General features: G+C 61.4%; 1 protein-coding gene across 1 annotated transcript in view; it reads left to right on the top strand.

The window, feature by feature from the left end:
• The window catches only part of Smyd1 (SET and MYND domain containing 1), a 41,684-nt gene extending 20,626 nt beyond the window's left edge, over positions 1-21,058 (top strand). The window contains 10 exon segments of the mRNA XM_047523509.1: positions 3,391-3,567; positions 5,195-5,408; positions 6,393-6,523; positions 7,934-7,972; positions 11,785-11,974; positions 16,111-16,203; positions 18,035-18,202; positions 19,318-19,393; positions 19,396-19,484; positions 20,644-21,058. Of these exon segments, the coding sequence (XP_047379465.1) occupies positions 3,391-3,567; positions 5,195-5,408; positions 6,393-6,523; positions 7,934-7,972; positions 11,785-11,974; positions 16,111-16,203; positions 18,035-18,202; positions 19,318-19,393; positions 19,396-19,484; positions 20,644-20,802 (1,336 nt within the window). The 3' untranslated portion in view covers positions 20,803-21,058.
• Positions 21,059-22,414: the final 1,356 nt, after the last annotated feature.

Raw genomic sequence — 22,414 nt, 5'->3', positions numbered from 1 at the left:
GACTGAGTCTGCCGGCCCCAGGCTGGAGACTCCTGCACTTTGGGAGCCTGGGTCCTCCCCGTGGCAGATGCCCGTCCGTGCCCTCTGCTGGTGCTGCATGTGTCTCCCCCTTCCTGATGCCACTGTGGGGCCCCTGGGCCTGGCCCCGGGCTGGACCCCGAATCTGACCCCTAGCAAAGTTCCCTGGACCTTTCTTGATGGCATGGCCATGCCCACCTTCCTTTGCAGGGAATGTCAGAGGCCACCAGAGTGGAGGGAGGATTTCAGAAGCAGGTTGTACAGTGTCCTGTGAAGGCGCTACTGAGTCTTTCCCTTGGAGCAGGGAATCCAGGGAGGCATGGTGGCCGAGTTCCCATTCTTAAGACCGACCCCAGCAGGCTTGCCCGAGGGGCAGGGATCCAGTGGGCCACCTGAGTGGGCCCACGGCCGTTTCTGCAGAGGGAGGTTCAGGCTGAACGACCGCTAGACTGGCCACTGATGGATGGTCCTTTCCTCCATGGGAACTAGAAGATTCGTGGTCGTGGGGGGACACAGGATTTCTCACTGGGTCTGTGGAGCTCCTGACTCAAGATGCCCCCAAATATGCGTTTCCTCATCATTTTGAGATCCCGGTGTAGACCACCGACTCCAACCCGAGAGTCCACATCTGCTGCCTACCATCATGGGAGAAGAGGGACCAGAAGAGGGTCCCAGGGGTCCCGGAGAGGGGGGACCCCACCCCGGAGCGACCGGGTCCTAGACACACGCCAGGGAAAAGTAGTCCAGCCCGTCAGGAAGGCGGGATCCACTTAGGAGGGCGGGGGCACACGCTCAGGGGCCAGCGGGGCGTCCCTAGAGCGAGGGGCGCCTTGGGGGCGCCTTGGGGGCTCCCGGCTCCTCCGTTAGAGGAAACACGGTGGGGGTGTGGGCAGCTGGGCGGGCATGGGTCTCCTTGGTGCTCGGCAGACGGCACTGGGGTGTGCCCAGGGTGCAGGCTTTCCAAGGCGTCCCTCTCTCTTAGCGGGATCTCTTTATTGAAGGGGAAGATTTATAGTGTTCACAGTGCTTGTCACAAGTGAGCACCTTATGGTCACCTCGGGGTTTACAGACTTCCCAAAATGTGGGCATGACAGGCCTGGAGAGAGGCGGCCACAGGGGGACAGGGGAACAGGCCTGGAGAGAGGTGGCCACAGGGGGACAGGGGACAGGCCTGGAGAGAGGTGGCCACAGGGGGACGGGGGACAGGCCTGGAGAGAGGTGGCCACAGTGGGACAGGAAGACCGACCTGAAGAGAGGTGACCACAGGGGGACAGGGGAACAGGCCTGGAAAGAGGTGGCCACAGGGCGACGGGGGGACGGGCCTGGAGAGAGATGGCCACAGGGGGACAGGGAACAGGCCTGGAGAGAGGTGGCCACAGGGCGACAGGGGGACGGGCCTGGAGAGAGATGGTCACAGGGAGACGGGAGGACAGGCCTGGAGAGAGGTGGCCATAGGGGGACAGGGGACAGGCCTGGAGAGAGGTGGCCACAGGGGGACAGGAAGACCGGCCTGAAGAGAGGTGACCACAGGGGGACAGGGGAACAGGCCTGGAGAGAGATGGCCACAGGGAGACAGGGGGACGGGCCTGGAGAGAGGTGACCACAGGGGGACGGGGGGACAGGCCTGGAGAGAGACCTCCCTGCCCCCTTGCCTCCTGGAGTCTCCATCAACTGCCCGGGAGTGAGCCCTGCCCACGTTGAGCCTGTCCACAGGGGCTCCAGGGGCTGCAGTGCCCCCCCTGCATGCAGGAAGGTGCGTTGGGACCCGAGACCCTGGGTGTCAGACCAGGGCTGCTCACCAGGCATCAGGCACGTCCCACGGGGTTCTGTGTGACCCGCGTCCTTCTCTGTTGATGGCGGGGCCGCGGGGCAGGAGGCTGGGGGCTGGGTGGGAAGACTCCTTCCTGCACGCTGCCCTCCCCTCTCCTGGGCCCGGGTTTCCCGCCCTCCCTGCAGCTGCCCTCCCAGCTGGGGAGTTCCGTAGGTGGCCCAGCTCTTCCTGTCTAAGACCCAGGACTGCCGGCGGAGTGGGCAGCCCTGGCTCCTGGCCCCGCGGTGCTGAGGCCCCTGCGGTGGGTTCTTCCTTCGGGAAAGGAACCTACGCTTCAGCACGAGAAGGACGTGTCCTCCCCGGCAGTTCCAGCAACGCGTCAGTGACCTGGGGCTCTGGGTGAGGGGCCTGAGAAGCATCGCCCCTCAAGGCCGGCGGACTCCCCGGGCGCCACGGCATCTTCCGGGAAATGCCCTGAGCCCCTGGGGTAGAGCTGGGCCTGGGGAGCGGCCAAGCAGCCCAGGTGCCGTCTTTGTGCCTCGGGCTCTTCCCAGTGCCTGGCAGCCCAGGTGCGGAGTTCAAGGAGGGATACGCCACGTCGGCCGGGCGGCCCTGTCCCTCTGCGTGCATGTGCGCGTGTACCGCCAGGGCCCGCTCTCCGTGGCCTGTGCTGCAGAGGGCAGGGGTCTCCCCCCAGGGCCGCGTGAGATGCCTGCTGCCGGGCTGCCGGGCTCAGAGGGACCTCGGGAAGCTCAGGCCTCCTTCTGTTTTGGTCCTGGGGATTGAATTGGGCACTTGGCCCGGCCCTATTTGGTATTTTATCTAGAGACGGGGTCTCACTGAGTTGCTTGTGCCTCGATTTTGCTGAGGCTGGCTTTGAACTCACGATCCTCCTGCCTCAGCCTCCCAAGCCACTGGGATCACAGTGTGCGCCCCTGCACCCAGCAAGGCCCCTCACTCTGAAAAGAGGGAATCTGAAGGTCAGAGTGATAAGGGCAGCCCTCCCAGCCAGTTCCCGAGCCCAGGTGGCCCCGGCCGGCACAGGCCTCCCTGTGCCCTGCTGTGGTGGGTTTGTTTGAGTGTGCGCCCAGGCTTCCGCGCAGGTGTGACCCCACCCTTGGGGAGGCGAAGGTGGGACAGACGCTGGTGGCGCCTCCGGTGGGGCCCGTGGGGGATTTGAGCCAGGGCGGCGGGTCCCCAGGCTGCGGCTCCTGAGAGGACGCGGCGGCTTTGCAGGACCAGGGAGGGCGCCGATACCGCGCGGACCCTCCGTGCCTCTCCGTGGGGCCCCCTGTGCCGCCGTGCCCGGGGTCACCGAGAGGCGCGGCACTCGCCTGTAATTCCAGCAGTTTAGAAGGTCGAGGCGCGAGGATCGCAATATGGAGGCCGACCTGCCTCAGAATGCAGAAGTAGGAAGGGCTGGGATGCAGCTCAGGGGCAGAGCAGCCTGGCCCATCCCCGGCCAGACCAGACCAAAGCGAAGCCCCCAGGGGAGCCCGCCCCCGACCCAAGCCGCGAGCGGGCGAGGCCTCTCCGTGCCCCTCCGGCCGGCCGTGCGCAGCCGCTGCGGCCATGGCCACCCTGACGCTGTCGCCCTGCAGCCTGGTGAACTTCGTGTGCCACACCTGCTTCAAGCGGCAGGAGAAGCTGCACCGCTGCGGCCAGTGCAAGTTCGCCCACTACTGCGACCGCACCTGCCAGAAGGACGCCTGGCTGAACCACAAGAGCGAGTGCTCGGCCGTCAGGAGGCTCGGGAAGGCGCCCAGCGAGAACATCAGGTAGGCGGCCAGGCCGGCGTCCAGGGACCGGGCCCGCTCTCTCCTGCCATTCACCCCACCCAGGGCCGAGAGGGAGACCCGCGTGTCCACTGTAGGCCAGCAGGCGGGCAGGCGGGCGGGCAGGCCGGTCCGAGGTGCGAGCTCAGACCTGGGCATGCTCAGCTTCACGGACATCAGGGTTTCTGGCTCCTCTAGAAACAGCGCCTGAAGCTGAGGCCTGACCGAAGGCTGGGCCGAGCAGCCGCTGTCCCTTTACGGTGGTTCCCGGTCACCCGCGGCGTCCTGGGGGCCCTGCTGGTGGGGCCTGGTGCCAGGTGGGGAGCAGAGGAGGTGGCAGCTCGGGAGCACGGGCCCTGCGTGTGAGGTTGGGCCGCATCACCCGCCTCCGGGAAGAGGGGGCGGCCGTGAGCCTCATTGTCCCTGCCCCTTCCCTGGGCCCTGCGGGGTGGAGCCGCCCGTCCTGTCCCCACAGCACTGTCCACTGAGTTGAAATCTGCCACCACTGGCCCCTCTTCGCTGGGCCTGTGTCCCTCCCCCAGGTCTTAGAGGCCAGAGACCCTCCCCAGGCCCCTGCTGAGCTGGGTTTCCCAGGGCTCCTGGGACCCCAGCAGGGCGTCTCTGCAGAGCTCACTCAACCCGATGCGCTGCCCACGGCCTGTGGACCCCTGTGGGCGGGGTCTCTCCTCAGGGCAGGGTCTGCCCTGCCATCGGCCCGTCCCAGGCTCCCGCACGGCATGTAGGCGGGCGTGGCAGAGGTGCTGCGGCGTCCCCGGGTCACAGGCCCCTTCTGTGGGGTGGGCTGCCTAACGCGCCCCTCTGTCCCTCTCGAAGCCCTGTGCCCTCCAGGGCCCCTCTGCCCACCCTGACCCCTCCCCAGAGCCCCTGCCCCGCCCGGCCCACCTGGGCCCCTCGGGGTTTTGCTGATGCCACTCCCCAAGCTTGGCTTCTTCCCTTTCTCTCTGCCCGCTATTAAGAACCTGACCAAGGACACACGAAGTGGCTCTCACTGTCTCTGAGCCCCTCTGGAGGTCTGGCAGACCATCATCCCTTCTGCACAGACCACTGGATGGGTTCAGAGAGGTCAAGCAACTTCCCCGATGTCCCACAGTAAAACACGGAAACAGAGTCAGATCAGCTCATTAGGCCACCTACTCAGGGCTCATCCAGAAGGTCCTCTGTCCCCTCTTGGGGTCCGCAGCCCTGGTGACCTGGCCCCGCGGCCTTTGCAGCCTCGCTCTCCACTCCTTGCTGCCCTAGCTGCGGCCACTGGGCCTTCCTGCTCTTCTGCACCTGCCCCGCTCCTGCCTTCTTCAGGGCCGTGCGCTTGCTCTCTCCCCTGCCTCAGAGCTGGCTCCTGTCCCTTCCGGTCCCAGCTGGACGTCCCTGCTCTGGGGCACCTCCCAATGGCCTTGGCTGCCCAGGCCCAGGCCCTCTAGGGCTGTGCATTTAGCAGCGTTTAATGACCTGGTCAGCTCATGTCCCCGTGCTGCAGAAGCTCCATGATGGAAGGTCCCTCTGTCCTGTTCACACCAGGCCCAGGGTCGTGTGGCCCCGCGGTGGCCGAGGGAACACGTCAGGGAATGTGTGCGTGGCCGAGTGCGGCGCGGCTGACGCTGCCCTCCCGCAGGCTGGCGGCCCGCGTCCTGTGGCGGGTGGAGAGAGAGGGCACCGGGCTCACCGAGGGCTGCCTGGTGTCGGTGGAGGACCTGCAGAGCCACGTGGAGCACTTTGGGGAGGAGGAGCAGAAGGAGCTGCGGGCGGACGTGGAGGCGTTCCTGCAGTACTGGCCGCCGCAGAGCCAGCAGTTCAGCATGCAGTACATCTCCCACATCTTCGGAGTGGTACAGCTTCGGGCGGCCGGGGGCGGGCGGGCCACCCAGGCGCCGGGCCCTGGCCAGGGGCTCCGCTCCCATCCCAAGGCCCAGGTAGCCTGAGGCGGGGAGCCCCTCTCACCAGCAGCAGGAGCGCCTCCTGCTCGCCCCTCTGGGGGCCCAGGGACAGGCCTCTAAAGAGCCCATGAAAAGCCAGAGACCCTAGAGTGCGAGTTCTCATAAAGGAGGGTTAGAACTGTCCAACCTAGAAGTTTCCAGAAGGGGCTGGTGCAGAGGCAGGAGGGGAGACCAAGAGGCTGAGGAGGACGGAGGCTGTAGGTTCAGACCTGGCCCTGCTCTCGCTGGCTGCGCTCACTCTGAGACGGTCCTGCTGGCTGCCCCCGATCCCCCTGCACACTGCGTTTACCGTCTCTGGACGGCAGGCTGGACGGCAGCTTATTTTCCTGCTTATCAGCACTTTCTGAATTTTCTCCTGTCCGCACTGAAGACAAAGACCGGGTCCCCATCCCCACGGCTCAGGGTCACCTTGGGAATCAAGCCCTTCCCCTCCCCAGGCCTGCAGGGCAGGACTGAGGAGACTGCAGCAGCCGGCCTGCGAGCGGCGAGGGGAAGGTGGGCTTCCGGAGGGAGCAGCAGCGCTGTGGAGGCCACCAGGGCCCAGGAGTGGAGGCAGGGCCTCCTGGATCAGGAGCTCCTTCCGTCTGGTGGGCCGTGCCTCTTACGAGGTCTGGTGGTCAGGATGAGGAGGGGTCCCTGTAATAACAACAGCAAGATCATGCTCGGCATCCCTCCAGCCTGACCGTGCAGAGAGAGGGCGGCATTTATTTTAAGGATCAGCTCATGCAACCCACGTCCCTGCTGGATGGCTTGGCAAGCTCGGGCTCTGAACGGTCTGGCCCTGTGGGTCCTGTGGAGTGAGGTGGAGTGGAGGCGGCCTGGCTCCCGCAGCAGCTGGGCTGGCGCTGACCGGCCCTTGGTCTCTTCCTCTGGTAGATCAACTGCAACGGGTTCACGCTCAGCGACCAGAGAGGCCTGCAGGCAGTGGGCGTGGGCCTCTTCCCCAACCTGGGCCTGGTGAACCACGACTGCTGGCCCAACTGCACCGTCATCTTCAACAACGGCAGGTGAGTCGGGGACGGGCTGGGGCCTCCCGCGTCACCTCACCAGGGCGGCCTGTCGGCCTGGCTGGGGTGGACGGTGATGTGCACGGAGTCGGACGACGGGCTGGGAGGTAGTGAGGAGGGGCAGGGAAGGCTGCGGTCAGGTGCTGTGGGTGAGCCTCTAGCCTCTGTTCTAAAACACGAAGCTGGAGTGGCCTCCCAGAGGCCACGCGGAACACGGGCCGGGAGAGGCTGGCGGGACCACACCCTACCCGCGGCCCATCAGGAGTGTGCAGGACATTTGAAGGGGCTGACCCAGGGATGCAGGGCCAGGGCCAGAGGCCAGGCAAAGGAGTTCAGCCCTGTGCCCTGGGAAGGCTCGACGGGACATGGGCAAAGGTGGGTCTTGGGGTGAGGAACGAATGGAGACCACCTGCCAGTGAGGTGAGCCCGGCCTCGGGACCTGGGGGAGGAGCCCCGAGCTGCCCCTGCTCTAAGGGGGAGCTCTCCTTACAGGCGCAAGCCACTCTGAGTCTTCAACATCAGGCAGGTTTCCCCAGTAATTTCCCAGAGGCCAGAGACAGTGGAGTTCGGGTCCCGGCTGAGCCGGGCCTCGCCATCCATGTGGCAAGGAGCTGACTGCCTTCCTCCCGCCCGTTTCTGACATCTGTTTCTGAAGCGATTGAGAAAGACCTCAAGATGGGAGTTTATTTTGGGCCCCAATGATAATATTTTCCCAGCATCTGTATTTGCCCTCTAAGCCCCTTGGGGTCACTACGTGGACCTCCTGGAAGCTCCCGAGAGGGCTGGGTGTCCAGGCTTGGCTGGCTGGCAAGGAGATCTCATTCAGCCATGTGCAGGGCCGACTCTCCAGGTGGCCCTCCCGTAAGCCTGGTGACCCGGGCCCCGTCTGTCACTCTGTGCAATGGCCAAGGAGCCTGGAACCTTCCTCAGTCCTCTCTGGCTTCTGCTCTGGCTTCCCTGCATCTACTAATTCCGAGCAGCCATGTGTGTCTGGGCTTCTTGGCTTCTGTGTAAGAGAGGACGACTTTGCATCCCCGCCTGGCCACCTGTCACCGTGGAGAGACCCGGGCCTGGGGTCGGGTCCCGATTCCGGCTCCCACCAGAGCACCGGTCTCCAGGGGTGTTCACACCCCTCCGTGGCTTAGCACTGAACTTCAAGTGCATTCTCGGGACTGTGGCCAGGGTGCGGGTGAGAGGCCGGCCCCAGGGAGGCAGGCAAGCTGTCAGGGCTGAGAACCTTCCACACCCGGAACTCCTCACTCCAAATCCAGTGCCCCGTCCCCGGGCCGGCGCGTCTTGCCATGGAACCGGCTGGAAGGGCTGGGACCCAGCTGCTCGGACGGTGGGTGTCCTTGCCGGCCGGCGGCCAGCGGGGACTGACTTGCGTCTGGTGTCTGTTTTGTCTTCCAGCCATGAGGCAGTGAGATCCATGTTTCACACCCAGATGAGGTGGGTCAGTCCTTCCAGCAGCCCGCTCCTCTGGCCCACCTGCCTCCCTTGCCTGGTGTGCCGGGACCACCCACCCAAGACTCCGTGGCTGCTGTCCACCCCGTGTCCTCCGCACGCCAGGGCCCAGCCTCCCTGCACGGCGCGTTTGTAGTGCATCTGCACTAAGATGGCTGCTCAGCCACCCTCTTCCTCTCTCTCTGCTCACTTCTCTCTCCCAGCCCAAAGCATGAGTCCTTCAGCCCACATCTTAGCTCAGACCTCCATCACCCTACACCCTGCTCACCGCACGCGCCTGTGGATGTCACTGACCGCGGAAGGACCTGGTTTTCTTATTACCCCCAACTTCTCACCCAGACTGGTTTCTGAAAATAGCACCTACAACTGGGGTATCCTCGATCGATATTTATTCATAGTATTCTGTTTATAGTTTCTGGCCAACTCTGAATTCACAGTTTAGGTTACATTTTGCTTCTGCTTTTTCTTAATGATGATCAAATGACCCCAGAGGGGTCTTTGGCTCAGGCTGAGCTTGAAACCCTTGAAGTGGTCTTCGGGAGTTTGTGCTTTGGGAATGAGAGCAGAGTGGTTTGTGCACCTGTGTCTCTGTTGCTGCGCACGGCACGGGACTCCAGATGATGGTGACTCATTACCTGGCTTTGGTTCCACATCAGGGGAGCAAAGGTCAGGAGGAGGGCGTCTCTGGGGACCTCCCTGTTCTAAGTCTCTGTGCCTCTGGCTCTGGCTCTGTTCCTAAGCTCTGCAAGAAACACTAAATAAGTTGCCACTGGTCACTCAGCTAGCGGGATGACGGAATGGCAGTGTGCTGGAGGTACAGGGGCCAGGTCAAGGCGGGCAGTGACGGGTGCAGGGCAGCTGGCTGCAGGAAGAGAAGCCTGCAACCCTCGGCTCCTGCACCTTCCTCAGCGCTTATTTCAATTCCCATTTGCCCCCAGCGCCCGATTCCAAGTCCCCTGCTTGTGTGGCCTGGCTCAAAGCAGAGTGTGCCCTGCCAACATTCTGTGGTTCACCGTCAGGCCCGAGGTCACCAGGCAGGTGGCCCATGCAGTGCCTCATCACACAGTGGCTGGGTGTGAGATGATCTCGCCCTCAAGGCCAGGCCCGTGCTCTGGGCACACTGAAGGCTGGCCAGCCGGGCTGCGGTGCTGGGCAGGTCGGGGGATGGACGGCATTCTTCTGAGGGTTTGGACATTTTATTACCTGCATGCTCCTCCGTGGGGGCAAGCCTGCCTGTGCTTTTGCCTTTCAATACTTTCACGTTACTGTGGGTTTATTTGGATGTGACCCCGGAAGTCAAGGTGCATCTGTGACATCAGACAGGGTGGAACGTATGTGTGTTTTTGGAATTTAAGTGACACAAAATCAATTTGTTTTTGAAAATTCTTAAACACTGATCAAACCAGCTGCTGGGTCACTGTTGGATTATGACATGCCACCACAGTGAGCTGCCTCTGAAAGGACTGGTGTGAGCAGAGTGGCTTCCTCATCCACAGGCAGAACACCAGCCATCTGCCGCCGCCAGTGTGAGCAAGCTCTCGGTCCGGCGAGGGGCGACGGGGTTGGGAAGCAAGGACTGGCAGACAGGCCTCGAAGGTGGAGCTGGGAGAGGCGGCGCCGCTCTCTGAGGGAGACGCGGGTCTTTGTTCGCACCTGTCTCACCAGGTGGAAGACGGTGCAGGCCTCGTTCTCCGTGTCAGGAAGCTGCAGAGCCAGGACGCCTGTGCAGCTTTCCCGCAGTTGCAGAGTGCGGTGTCAGGAGCTGGTGTGGCTCTCAGGAAAGCCACTGTTCAGTTACTGTGAGCGGCAGGAGCCCAGGAAGCGGAGCTGGGGAGCCCTTCCTTCCCGGAGCTGCGTGCCCGAGCTCAAGGTCAGCGCTGGCAGGACTCCGGCAGAGCCTCCTGCAGGGCACTGCCAGCAGCTGAGCCTCCTCCTCCTGCAGGGCACTGCCAGCAGCTGAGCCTCCTCCTCCTGCAGGGCACTGCCAGCAGCTGAGCCTCCTCCTCCTGCAGGGCACTGCCAGCAGCTGAGCCTCCTCCTCCTGCAGGGCACTGCCAGCAGCTGAGCCTCCTCCTCCTGCAGGGCACTGCCAGCAGCTGAGCCTCCTCCTCCTGCAGGGCACTGCCAGCAGCTGAGCCTCCCGTGCCCTCACAGAACATCCCCAGGCACCCGGCCTGCCGCAGCATGAGATCACCAGAGCCCGTCCCAGCCTCCCCTCCTCTGCCTCCGCTCTCCACAGCGATCCACCCTGGCTGGCCCTGGATGGCTCACTTAGGACACCTTGCCCAGCAGAGGAGTCCTAAAAAGCCAGGGTGGTGGGGCATCTCGTTTCCCAGGCAACTGCGCTGGCTGTGAGGCAGCCTCACGTGAGCTGGTACCCAGCAGCAGCACCAGGGCACCGATTCTAGTCTCGGCTCTGCCACCCTGTGCTGTGGGACCTGGGAGGAGGGCACTTGCTCCCTTGGTCAGCTGCAGAGAGGCCCTGCAGCTCGGGCACCAGGGTTTGCCACCCTGTGCTGTGGGACCTGGGAGGAGGGCACTTGCTCCCTTGGTCAGCTGCAGAGAGGCCCTGCAGCTCGGGCAGACCAGGGTTCTCAGCAGAGCTGTGAGCGCGGCCACCCGCCTTCCCTCCCACCTGCCTTGTCACCGCCAGGAACTGGGCGGGGGAGAAAGGAAAGAAGGAAGAGCAGGCGCGGGCCCAGGCTCTCCCAGGCTCCCGTCAGCTGCTCTTACACACATGAACGTGTTTCTGGGCACAACAGCGGAGTCCACTCTGGGGGAGTTTCTGCCTTCAGTGGTGACCTCAGGTGCCAGACGGGCATGTACCTGCCACTCTCCTTGGAAGACAGGGAAGAGGCTGCTTTGCCAGAGCCCTTGGGGTGCTGGAGTCCCATCCTGCCTGTCACGCAGCGTCTGACGCCTTTCTGGGTGGTGAGGACGTGGGCACCTCTGCAGTCCCGTCCCCAGCCCTCTGCATCCTGCCCTTACTTTCTGGATGATGGTTTCCCACTGGGCCATGAGGCCCACTTGGGATCCAGCTCGCTCAGCTGGGGCCAGTTCTGCAGAGGGCTTTTACCTCGAGGGTCTTCCGTACTGTTGCTCGGGAGGTGGGTCGTGCTGTGGGTGTTGGAGGGTCAGGTCTAGCTGGAGGGAAATTCCAAATCCACCTACCATTGCCAACCACCTTCCACCAACATGCCACGTGTCCCAGTAAGCGCTGAAGCCAGCAATGAGCAGGCTGCAGACCTGGCCTCTGTTTATCTGCCTCCAGTGACCACAGTGGGTGTGAGTCCCCATGCAATGTAGGCCTGCACCCCTGGACCAAGGTTGAAGGTCCCGGGGCTTATTTAGACACAGAGTGGCAGGTTGTGGTAGCGGAATGCATTTGTTTTTAAGAGAGTGTCTCCGAATTAGCCAGAAATCATTTCGGGGTCTTTTCTTCCTTGGGGTTTTGCCGTGTTCTTTCTGCCTTCCCTCGTCACAGACAACCAGTAGCTCAGCGTGCACGGTGACTGAGAAAGGCCAGCTGTGCCAGGTTTCCTGACCCGGCCCAGCCTTCTGGGCCTACGCGAGCTTACTCCAGAGCAGCCGACTGGGCAGAGACTGGCCGCTAGAGCATCGAGTGGCCTGAGCCTCGTGTGCCAGGCACCCTTCCCTTCCTGGCGGGGACGGGAGCTTTCTCAGGGTGCTCGAGGAGGTGGCCGTCGCTGGGACTCGACCCCGTGAAGCCGAGCAGAGCACAGTCCTGTTCTGGTGGCCCGGGTTCTCCTGACTCCTCTCCTTCCATCCTGCTCTAGGATTGAGCTCCGGGCCCTGGGCAAGATCTCGGAGGGAGAGGAGCTGACGGTGTCCTACATCGACTTCCTCAATGTCAGTGAGGAGCGCAGGAGGCAGCTGAAGAGGCAGTACTACTTTGACTGCACCTGTGACCACTGCCAGAAAGGGCTGAAGGACGACCTCTTCCTGGGGGTGAAGGAGGACCCCAAGGTACAGCAGCCTGCCGCTGGGCGCAGGCCAGGCGACCTCATAGCCAGGCCCGGCCCACAGCCCTTGGGGAGGTGGCAGGCATGGTAGGAACCAGCTGGTGTCCTGACCGGGTGTTTGAGGAGGAGTCGCTCAGTCTTCCCATCTGCAAAATGGGAATGAAGGTTGCTTTGTGGATCAACCAAGATGCTGTAGGTAAAGGGAGCAGCACAGAGGCCCTCAGCATGTTCCGGTTCCACCCTCCGCCCCTGTATGGCAAATAACGCCGAGCTGTTCAGATACGGAGGTCTGATGGGCAAGGAGATTTGGTACTGAGTTATCCCAGAGGGATCCCTAGTCTCATGGGATGGACAGCATGCAGACGGGCAGGCTCACGGAGGGCTCGGGAGCTCAGCCAAAGCAGGAGAGGGCCAGGCGCCAGGTGTCTGAGGAGCTGGGTGAAGCCACAAGCTGAAAGTGACAGTGAGGTTGTATGGATCTGTGGTCAAGGGCTGGGAGCTGAGTCCCAGAGGGGAAAAGTGTCTCCAAGACTTCTGCCTCTTCAGAGGGGTCAGGAGGGGTCCCTGAAGGGCCCATCCAAGGTCTCAAACGGACCCAACAACGAAGAAGGAAATCCACCACGGCACCATCGGCAACCGTAGGTATCGAATAAAGCCCAGACGGCCACAGACGGAGAGGTTCCCCGAGGAACGAGGAGACACTCAGGTGTGGACAGGAGTGAGCTGTTTGTTGAGGGAGAGCATCAGGGCCGGGCAGTGCTGTGCACGACAGTCTTCAGGAAGTGCGCTGACAGACTGGTCCTTAAGCCAGAGGAATGGGTCTTACCGCTCCGAAAGCAAGGCGTCCACATCCGACTGCATGGAGCGGGTTCCTCCGCAGGCTGAGGGGGGTTCCAGATCTTTCTCCTGGGCTTGTGGATGGCCATCTTTCAGGTTGTTTTCCTTCTCTCTTTCCTTGGCATTCTTTCTATAAGGACATACTGGATTTTATATTTTTTTACCATCACATTGGATCAGGGACCCACCCTATTTCATCCAGTGTGATCTCAACTTAATGGGTTGCGTCTGCAGTGATTCTCTTTCCAAATAAGGCCTCATTCTGAGGTCCTCGGGTTAGGACTTCAGTGTGTGAACTTTGAACCCATCACACTGTGTAAGCCTCTCTTTATAAAAATTACGAGGGACGCACACCCCCTCAGACCATGCACACCCACACACAGCAGGAACAGCCTGTCTCCACATAGGCAGAGAAGGAAGCAGTGACCAAGCGTCAGGGGTGCACAGGGTGGACAGATGGAGAGTCACCCATCCAGGAAGGAGTTAGAGTAGCCGGACCCCAGGATGATGTGCCCCTTGTAGCAACAACCTCCTTTCAAAGAATCAATGGTTCTGCGTCCCAGGAAATGCACATGGGCATGTGTGTGTGTGTGTGTGTGTGCACGCAGCCTTGCGGGCGCCACGGGAGAACACACCAGGGCATCCAGCTCACCCTGACCTTTCCGCACATGGAAGCCCCGTGTTATCCGAGTCAGGACTCCCTCCAGTCCGAGGCTTGTTTCAAAACTTGCTCCAACCACCACTAAACTGTTTCCTTAACAGGCAGGATCCTCTTTCCTCCCTTCCAAAATTAATGCAGCACAATGTCATTTTTCTAACTCTTGATGCTCACCAGTGGCTGCAGTACTTGTTAGGTGGAGCGCAGACTCTGGTTCCTTCACTGAGGACGGGCAGGTACAGGTGAAGCTGTACCCGTGTCTTCCAGTCCAGACTGCAGAGTTGGCCTCCCTCTTGATATAGAGCATCGGTGTTTTCTGCTCTAACCTCCCTGGATCCAAAGCAAAATATTTCTGTCAGTTTTAAAAAAATATCAAATTGGGTTTCTCTATTAAAATAAATAAACTAAAAATAAAAATAACGCAACCTAAATAATTAAGCAGGGGAAAAAAAAAAAAAACAACCAAGTATATCTGCGTAAAAGCAAGGGCGTCCTAAGCCATAAAAGAGTCCAGTGTAGTGTAGTGAGCGTGTAGAAAGAGTACTGGCAAGAGAAAAGGAGGCCTGTTCCAGTTCTGGGTATGGCCCGTGATGCCTGAGCTTGGACCAGTCTCTTCCTTTTGGGCCTTAGTTTCCTCATCTGTAAAGTGGGGCATTGGACTAACTTAGTAATGGTCCTTAAGTTGAACTATCCGTTCCTGATGCCATTACAGTTGTTTTCTTTTCTTATAATGCATCATCGCAGCCCAGTTAGCACCACCTAGCTCAGGACACCAAACTCAGGCCTTCCATTGCGTCAAGATCTTTCTTGGCCCTTTAATAGGAGTATATGTAAGCCTATACAGAAATCAAACCAAACGCACACGTGTGTGTGTATGTGTGTGTTTATACATTCTGAACTGGGGATGGAACCCAGAGTCTCCTAAGTGCCTTACCCCCAGCTTCATCCCCAGCCCTTTTGAGTTTATGTTGAGACGGGTCTTGCTAAGTTGCTGAAGCTGACCTGGAACTTGCGGTCCTCCTGACTCAGCCGCCCAAATGGCCGAGATTACAAGTGTGCACCACTATGCTCAGCTCCACCAATTATTTTTTAAATGAGAAAATAACAACAAAACTCTCCCCTGGCCCCTCCTCTGGCCCTTCCCCTTCTCTCTGGCTCCACCCCTCTCCTGACCCCTCCCCTTCTCTCTGGCTCCACCCCTCTCCTGACCCCTCCCCTCTCCCCTGGCCCCTCCCCTGGCTCCCTTCCTTCTCTCTGGCTCCACCCCTCTCTCCTGACCCCTCCCCTCTCCCCTGGCCCCTCCCCTGGCTCCCTTCCTTCTCTCTGGCTCCACCCCTCTCTCCTGACCCCTCCCCTCTCCCCTGGCCCCTCCCCTGGCTCCCTTCCTTCTCTCTGGCCCCACCCCTCTCTCCTGACCCCGCCCCTCTCCCCTGGCCCCTCCCCTGGCTCCCTTCCTTCTCTCTGGCCCCACCCCTCTTCCCTGACCCGCCCCTCTCCCCTGGCCCCTCCCCTGGCCCCCTTCCTTCTCTCTGGCTCCACCCCTCTCTCCTGACCCCTCCCCTCTCCCCTGGCCCCTCCCCTGGCCCCCTTCCTTCTCTCTGGCTCCACCCCTCTCTCCTGACCCCTCCCCTCTCCCCTGGCCCCTCCCCTGGCTCCCTTCCTTCTCTCTGGCTCCACCCCTCTCTCCTGACCCCTCCCCTCCCCCCTGGCCCCTCCCCTGGCTCCCTTCCTTCTCTCTGGCCCCACCCCTCTTCCCTGACCCGCCCCTCTCCCCTGGCCCCTCCCCTGGCTCCCTTCCTTCTCTCTGGCTCCGCCCTTCTACTTGGACCCTCCCCTCTGATCCCGCCCCTCTTCACTGGCTCCTTCCACTCCTCCTTTGGACTTTGACAAATTTGGCTTTTTTCCTTCAAAATCATGGCGTCGGGCTGGGGTTGTGGCTCAGTGGTAGAGCGCCTGCCTAGCATGTGTGAGGCCCTGGGTTCTACCTCAGCACCACGTAAAAATAAAAAAAGGCACTGCGTCCACCTACAACTAAAACAAACACACAAAAAATTTAAAAAATCACTGTCCTCGCGGGATCCGGCTTCTTAATCATGGTACTTTCACGCCCCAAGTCTGCCTGGGCAAATGTGGTAAGCCAAGTGAGTCCGGGTTTCACAGAGCAGCCGACAGACGCCCTCTGACCGCCTCTGGGGACGCTGGCCCTGCGGGCGCCGAGCTGGGAGGGCTGAATGAGCGCAAGCGCAGGCCGCTCCCTAACGCTGGCGTCCAGGAGTGGGTGTCTGGATCCGGCCGCAGGCTGGGCCCTGGCCCTGGGCTGCCCTCCGCAGCCTGCGGACTTGGTGGGAGAAGTGAGGCTGGCCGATGCTTTGAGTGACAGATCGGAATCCAAACCGCAGAGAGAACCCGACAGGGACCAGGCCGGGCTCTGCTCCTGGTCCAAACCCGCGGGGAGCCCCGACGGACGGCTGGCAGGAAGGCCAAGCCAGAGGAGAGCGAGGCGCCGCTGGAGAGGCCGCAGGCATCCCGGGCGCCTTCAGACCAGGAGGGCCCTGCTCCCGCTCGGCACCCACGGCCCGCGGAGGCAGCTGCCAGCAGGGTCTTTCCCCTGGAGGGGCCTCCGACGCCGCGTCCCTCTTTTCCAGCCGTCTCCGGAAGCCGTGAAGGAGATGATACAGTTCTCCAAGGACATGCTGGAGAAAATAGACAAGGCTCGCTCCGAGGGTCTGTACCACGAGGTGAGGGGCGCTGCTCCTGGGGATGGTGGGCGGAGGCCCCTTGGGGAACCGCGGCTTTTCCCACTCTCAGACCTTCAGCCTGGTAGGGGTGTGTTCTCAGCACCCTGTGGCTCACCAGAACTGGGTGTGAGCTGAGCCGTGGCAGCTGGGCAGACGTGGGTGGGGCTGGTGGCTGGCCAGGCAGCTGGGCTCTGGAGTGGCCTCTTGCTCTGAGTAACCCGAGCACCAGTCGCCACAGTTTCCAGTCTCCACCAACCCAACATTCAACCTCGGCTCTCGAGGCGCGGGGGACTCTCATTTGGCGGGGCACTAGTCACCTTCAAAAAGTCCTCATGTCCAGACCCTGGCTTTGAATTATCCTGGGCAGCCCAGGGTCCCCCGCAAGGTGGGATCCACCCAGTCTGCAGCAGAACACAGAGACCGGGAGGAAGGTTTTCCGGAGCTCTTTGAGCCCTGGCCCGTGGGCAGGTTTGCGTGTGACTGGGGTGGGCACCGGGGATGGATTCTCTTCATTTCCCTCCGCTCCTACCCCCTCTCCCCTCCACCTCCGCTAACTCAGTCACTGCAGGCGTGGAGCCCTCCCTGGGGAGGCCGGCACAACACTCTGCCTCCCCGGAGTCCAATCGGGTGGGGAGAGAGTTGGGCGGTCCTTGTTGCTGTACAGTCGGGGAAACCGCCTCGAGGGCGTGAGGCAGGAGCTGGAGCAGCAGGCAGGGTGCAGGTTCCCTCCCTGGCTTCTCTCCTCCTCCTCTTTTCTTTCATACTTGGCAGAGCCAAACGCGGGGGGACCACTGCTGCTCAGACTGGTTGGACTCTTACTGTGCCACGCCCCAACCTTTGCTCCTGGGCTCCGGGAAAACCTCAGAGCACAGCTGGCTTTGAAATGGAGAGAATCGGGGCGTCCCCATGGCAGCAGTGGGGAGGAGAGGAGGGGAGGAGAACTGCACTCTGGAGACCTTTGGTCTGTAAGGTGCAGCCTCAGCCCGTGTCCGCACCAGCCCACTGGAAAGCCGCCTTCGTTCCGCTGCGTTCCTCCCCAGACCCGAGGCAGCCACCGCCTGCTGGTTCTTCCAGCCTGGGGAGCCTCCTTCTCTGCCCATCCATCTTGTCCATATCCATCAGGGTCAATTTGTCCAGTCCCACTGTGCAGAAGGACCCACCAGGGGCTCCCACAAACTACATACTCCACATCTCTCTCCCAGATATTTGGTTTCAGTTAGTCTAGGGTAGAATCTTTTTTTTTTTTTTTTTTTTTCCTTTTCTGGACATCAGCATTTTAAAAAGCTTTCCCGTTATTCCAAAGCACAACCAGTGTTAAGGGTTGTGAAGATGGAGCTCAACTTCTTGGCTTGAATCTTTGATCTCAGTCCCCGTGTGACTTTGGCCAAGTACTTACCCTCTCTGTGCTTCAGTTTCTTCAGCTAGTAAGAAGGGGATTCCAGTAGTACCTATGTCATTGCACTGTTGTGAGACAAATCTGTCATCTGTATTTGCATATGTGTGCATATTTGCATATGGATGTCTCTGTATGCGTGCACATGTATGCGTATACACACATATACACGTACCCAGCTTGCATAGCTCTCTGCTGCCCACAGACTTTAAATGCTGCCCACTCTGCTGTGTCACCAGTGTGTCCCCTCTTCACACTTCCCATCCCTGCATCTTAGCCAAACAGAAACATTTTGCTCTTCAGATCACAAACTCTGCTGCCCACATCTGTCAGCAGCTTCCCCACCTTCAGAGAGAGGCCCAGTGTCCTCGGGATGCACCCCGTGTGACCGAGGGCCTGCTCAGGGCGCGGTGACGGACCGGCGGTGTCTCGCTCCAGGTGGTGAAGTTGTGCCGAGAGAGTCTGCAGAAGCAGGAGCCGGTGTTTGCCGACACCAACCTCTACACGCTGCGGATGCTGAGCATCGTTTCCGAGGTCCTGTCCTACCTCCAGGCCTTCGGGGAGGCCTCCCACTACGCCAGGAGGATGGTGGATGGCTACATGTAGGTCACGTCACCGCCCTCAGACGGCCGAGAGCCTCTTCCGAGGGGGCACACAGGGCGCACATGCCGCCTCGCCTCCTCCTCCCCACGTCTGCCTCTGTGGTGTCCACCCACACATGCCCCCTGACACCCGGGCCTTTCCACCACGGCTCTGAGCAGTAGTGACCACTCTTCACCTCTGCATCCCCTGAGCCTGTGGATTTGCATTTCTGGACAAATGAGTGACTTGGAACAAAAAGGTCTGTGCTCCAGGGGAGCCACCCGTTACACATGCCGCCCCACTGCCCAGTGAGCTGGAGGGAGCCCTCCCAGAGAAGTGTGAGCGCGAGTGTCCCAGAGGATGCTCAAGTTATTCCTGCCGCTTTCCTGGGAGAGGTTGGGTGCTCCCTGGGCTCCAGCTCCCTGGGCTCCATCTCCCATGGCTCAGCTCATGGCTCCAGCTCCTGGGCTCCATCTCCCTGGGCTCCTCTCCTGGGCTCCAGTCTCTGGGCTCCAGTCTCCTGGGCTCCAGCTCCTCTGGGCTCCAGCTTCCTGGGCTCCATCTCCCTGGCTCAATCCCTGGGCTACATCTCCCTGGGGCTCCAGCTCCCTGGGCTCCATCTCCCTGGGCTCCAGCTCTCTGGGCTCCAGCTCCCTGGGCTCCATCTCCCTGGGCTCCATCTCCCTGGGCTCCAGCTCCCTGGGCTCCATCTCCCTGGGCTCCAGCTCCCTGGGCTCCATCTCCCTGGGCTCCAGCTCTCTGGGCTCCAGCTCCCTGGGCTCCAGCTCCCTGGGCTCCATCTCCCTGGGCTCCAGCTCCCTGGGCTCCAGTTCCTTGGGCTCCAGCTCCCTGGGCTCCAGTTCCTTGGGCCCAGGGCACTATCCTGGCCCCTTCCCAGGAGGACTTGGCTTGGGCTCCATCTCCCTGGGCTCCATCTCCCTGGGCTCCATCTCCCTGGGCTCCAGCTCCCTGGGCTCCAGCTCCCTGGGCTCCAGCTCCCTGAGCTCCCTGTGTGGGACTCGTTTGCCAATTCTGTGCCGTAGATGGCCGACCCCTGAAGGCCTTTCTAAGCCGCTCAGAGGGGGCGGGTGTTGGGGTGCTGGGACCTTGTGTCATGTGTATCTTCTGTGGCCCTGCAGGAAGCTCTACCCCCCAACAATGCCCAACTGGGCTATGCCGTGATGCGGGCAGGCCTGACAAACTGGCATGCTGGTCACACGAGGTGGGGCACGGGATGATCTGCAAAGCCTATGCCATCCTCCTGGTGACTCACGGGCCCTCCCACCCCATCACCAAGGACCTGGAGGCAAGTAGCCCCTGGGGCTGGGCCTCGGCCTTGTCTGAGCTCTCCGAGGGTGGGAGTCCTAGGCCAGGTGGACTGGCCCTGGGGGAGTCCTGATAGCCAGCTGGACCAGAAAGGGAGGGGCTCAGAAATGCTTTCTCACCCCTGGTTTCACATCCAAAAACACTGGGGCCCCGGGAAGGGGGCTCTGTCTGTAGGGACCTAGGGGTTGAGGCCGGCCTGCTGGACCTTGAGCCTGAGGCTGTACTGAGGAAGCCTTGGCCGGGGTGTGTGCACAGTCCCTTGTACACGGAGCTGGAATCCGGCTCCGGAGTCAGACTCCAGGACTGAGCCTCTGCTCTCTCCAGCTGTGTTATGTTGTGTGTCCCGTCTCCTCCTCCACACGATGGGGGATCAGGATGGCATTGTGGTGTGGGGTCAAGGGTTAGGCGTGAGGCAGATAGAACGAGGGCACGACTTCCCTACTGCTGCATCCCTGTGATTATTTGAGTGACAGGCCCATCCTCAGAGGACTTGGTCCAGGGAAGCAGGCGCACCTCACGTCTGACACCAAGTGACCTCAGTCTTGCAGGATGGCCTTGACGTTAGGACTAGAGCGACCTCGTGTGGGAATGTTCTTGACCTCTCAGACCCCCAGGTCCCTCATAGATCCCTCATCTGTAAGAGAAAAATGACGTGCTAGCCCTGAAAACTGATTCGAGGACCAAGTGACGAGCAGAGAGGGCAGGCGCAGGTTCCAGTGAGACCACGTCTGTCCAGGCACATGTGGGGGACAAGGGCTTGTTCACGTGTCACACACTATGATCTTCCAAGCCTACCGTGAGGCACGAAGGGGTCTCACTAGTTTCTTGGTGACAAGATGGAGGACTGAAGTGGCCCTGTCACTTGCCTGGGGTCCCAGTGTACGTGTGGGACCAGGGTCCAAATCCCGGTCCCTTGACGGTTCCTGAAGGTGGACGTTCTCCGGCTAAGGGAGTCGCTCCCCCTGCGCCCTCAGGATCTGACTCCCTCTCCCCAGCAAACTGCCAACTGCTAAGATGGGTGTGCGCGTGTCCAAGGGGCAGCCTTGATCTCAGGGACGGAATTGTTTGCCTCAAGCTAGGTCAGGAGCCAGGTGCCAGGGGCCCGTCCCCACTGGTCACCATGTCTGTGTGTCCCACAGGGCATGCGGGTGCAGACGGAGATGGAGTTGCGCATGTTCCGCCAGAACGAATTCATGTACCACAAGATGCGCGAAGCTGCCCTGAACAACCAGCCCATGCAGGTCATGGCTGAGCCCAGCAACGAGCCAGCCCCCACTCTGTTCCATAAGAAGCCATGAGGACCTGGGGCGGCCCGGCCGGGGAGGGATCCTGGAGGCAGTGGGTCTCCGCGGAGGCCCTTGAGGAGCAAGCCCAGGGAGCGCTCAGCCTCGCGGCTGGGGGCGTCCTGCCCTGGGTTTGCCTCAGTGTAACTCTGTCCTCCCAGCCCGACTCCGGTGGACGTGCATCGGTGCTGGGCCCTGGCACCTATAACGGAGCTCCCGGTGTAGGAGGGAGACCAGTGTGAACGATCCATTAAAGCGAGTGTAACCCTGACGCAGTGGTGACCTACGTGGGAGGGTGCGGGAGGGCCTGCGTCTGGTGTGTGCGTGCCCGTGGGCTGCCCTGGAGGTGCCGAGCCCCAGGCTGAGGGTGGCAGGCGCCTGGCGTCTCCTGGCGGCTCACCTGTGTGCGCGGTGTCCCCGGGGCTGCTGGACTCACCCATGGGCTGCGTACTCAGGACCTGGCCGACCAGGGTGGGTGATGCCTGGCTGCATCCGGCCAGTGGGGCTGGGAGGAGGGGCTGCTTCAGGCCCCAGGACCCCCTGGGAGAGCCAAGACCCCTTCAGCACTGCCTCCCTGTGAGATGGGCACTGCTTGGACAGTACCCGGGACTCTTCTGGCCATGGGCCCGGTAGGACTGAAGAAGCTTCCCAGGGTGCAGCTGGGCGTGCAGCCACACCCCTGCTGCTCCTGGTCCAGCAGGTGGTCTCTGGGGTGGTGTGTGGTCTTCAGCTCGGCGTCTTCACTGGCCCGGTGAGCCTCCGTCATAGCACTGAATGATCACTTCCTTTCCTTAATGTTTTTTTCTGTCCATGCCCGGGGGATTTTGCCCTTCTCACCAGAAGGAACACCCTGTACACCTCTTCAGAGGTGTGAGCCAAGCGTCCTGACTTCCTGGGAGCCTTGTTATTCCCATCAAAAAGTGAGCCACTTGAGAATTGACCCATTCCAACTATGGCCTATTATCTTCTGAGAGTCCCCAAATTTCTCACCAATGTTTTCTGAGACCCCAGAACAAAGTTCTCCAGCTGGGGATGTCACCGAGACTTCCTTGCAACCTCGGGCTACTCTCTTGACCCCAGAAATCTGCCTAGCACCGTGAGGGCCAGTGAGCTCAGCGAGCCCACGTGTGCCCCCAGAATGGCCCGTTGCCTCCCTCAGGACCCTGTCTGGTGGCTGGCAAAAGGCTGCTCTGCAGAGTCTCAGTCCCTGGCATCGGGCTCTGCTGTGAGGACACTCTTCTCCAGAAGGTTCTGCAGGAAGACCGGCAGTTCTTTCAGTCCTGTTCCACAGGCCGAGAGACATGCCGACTTTCTCCCTGGGCTCCACTGGCACCTTCAAGTGCCCCCTCGTCCTGGGAATGGAAAGCCCCCCAAGCCCTCTTCCCGTCTCTGTCCCCGCCGGCTGCCCACCCGTGGCCCCTCTCCCACGTCCGAGGTCACGTTTTCCTGCCCCTTCTCCTGGGAGCCGTTGTCCTCGGTGACTCCGCTGGTCCCCGAGCTGGGCTGCACCTGTGCTGAGGCCTCGTGCCCTCGCTGGGTCCTGGGCCCCTCCACCTGGGTCCTGACCCTCCTCCCCCACCGCCCTTCTGCACGTCAGCCGACAGACAGGCCCAGGACCTGGGGTCTT

Source organism: Sciurus carolinensis, chromosome 13 (genome assembly GCF_902686445.1).
Source record: "Sciurus carolinensis chromosome 13, mSciCar1.2, whole genome shotgun sequence".
Taxonomy (NCBI): Eukaryota; Metazoa; Chordata; class Mammalia; order Rodentia; family Sciuridae; genus Sciurus; species Sciurus carolinensis.
Note: the sequence above shows the minus strand (reverse complement) of the source record. Positions and strands in the feature narration are given on the sequence as shown.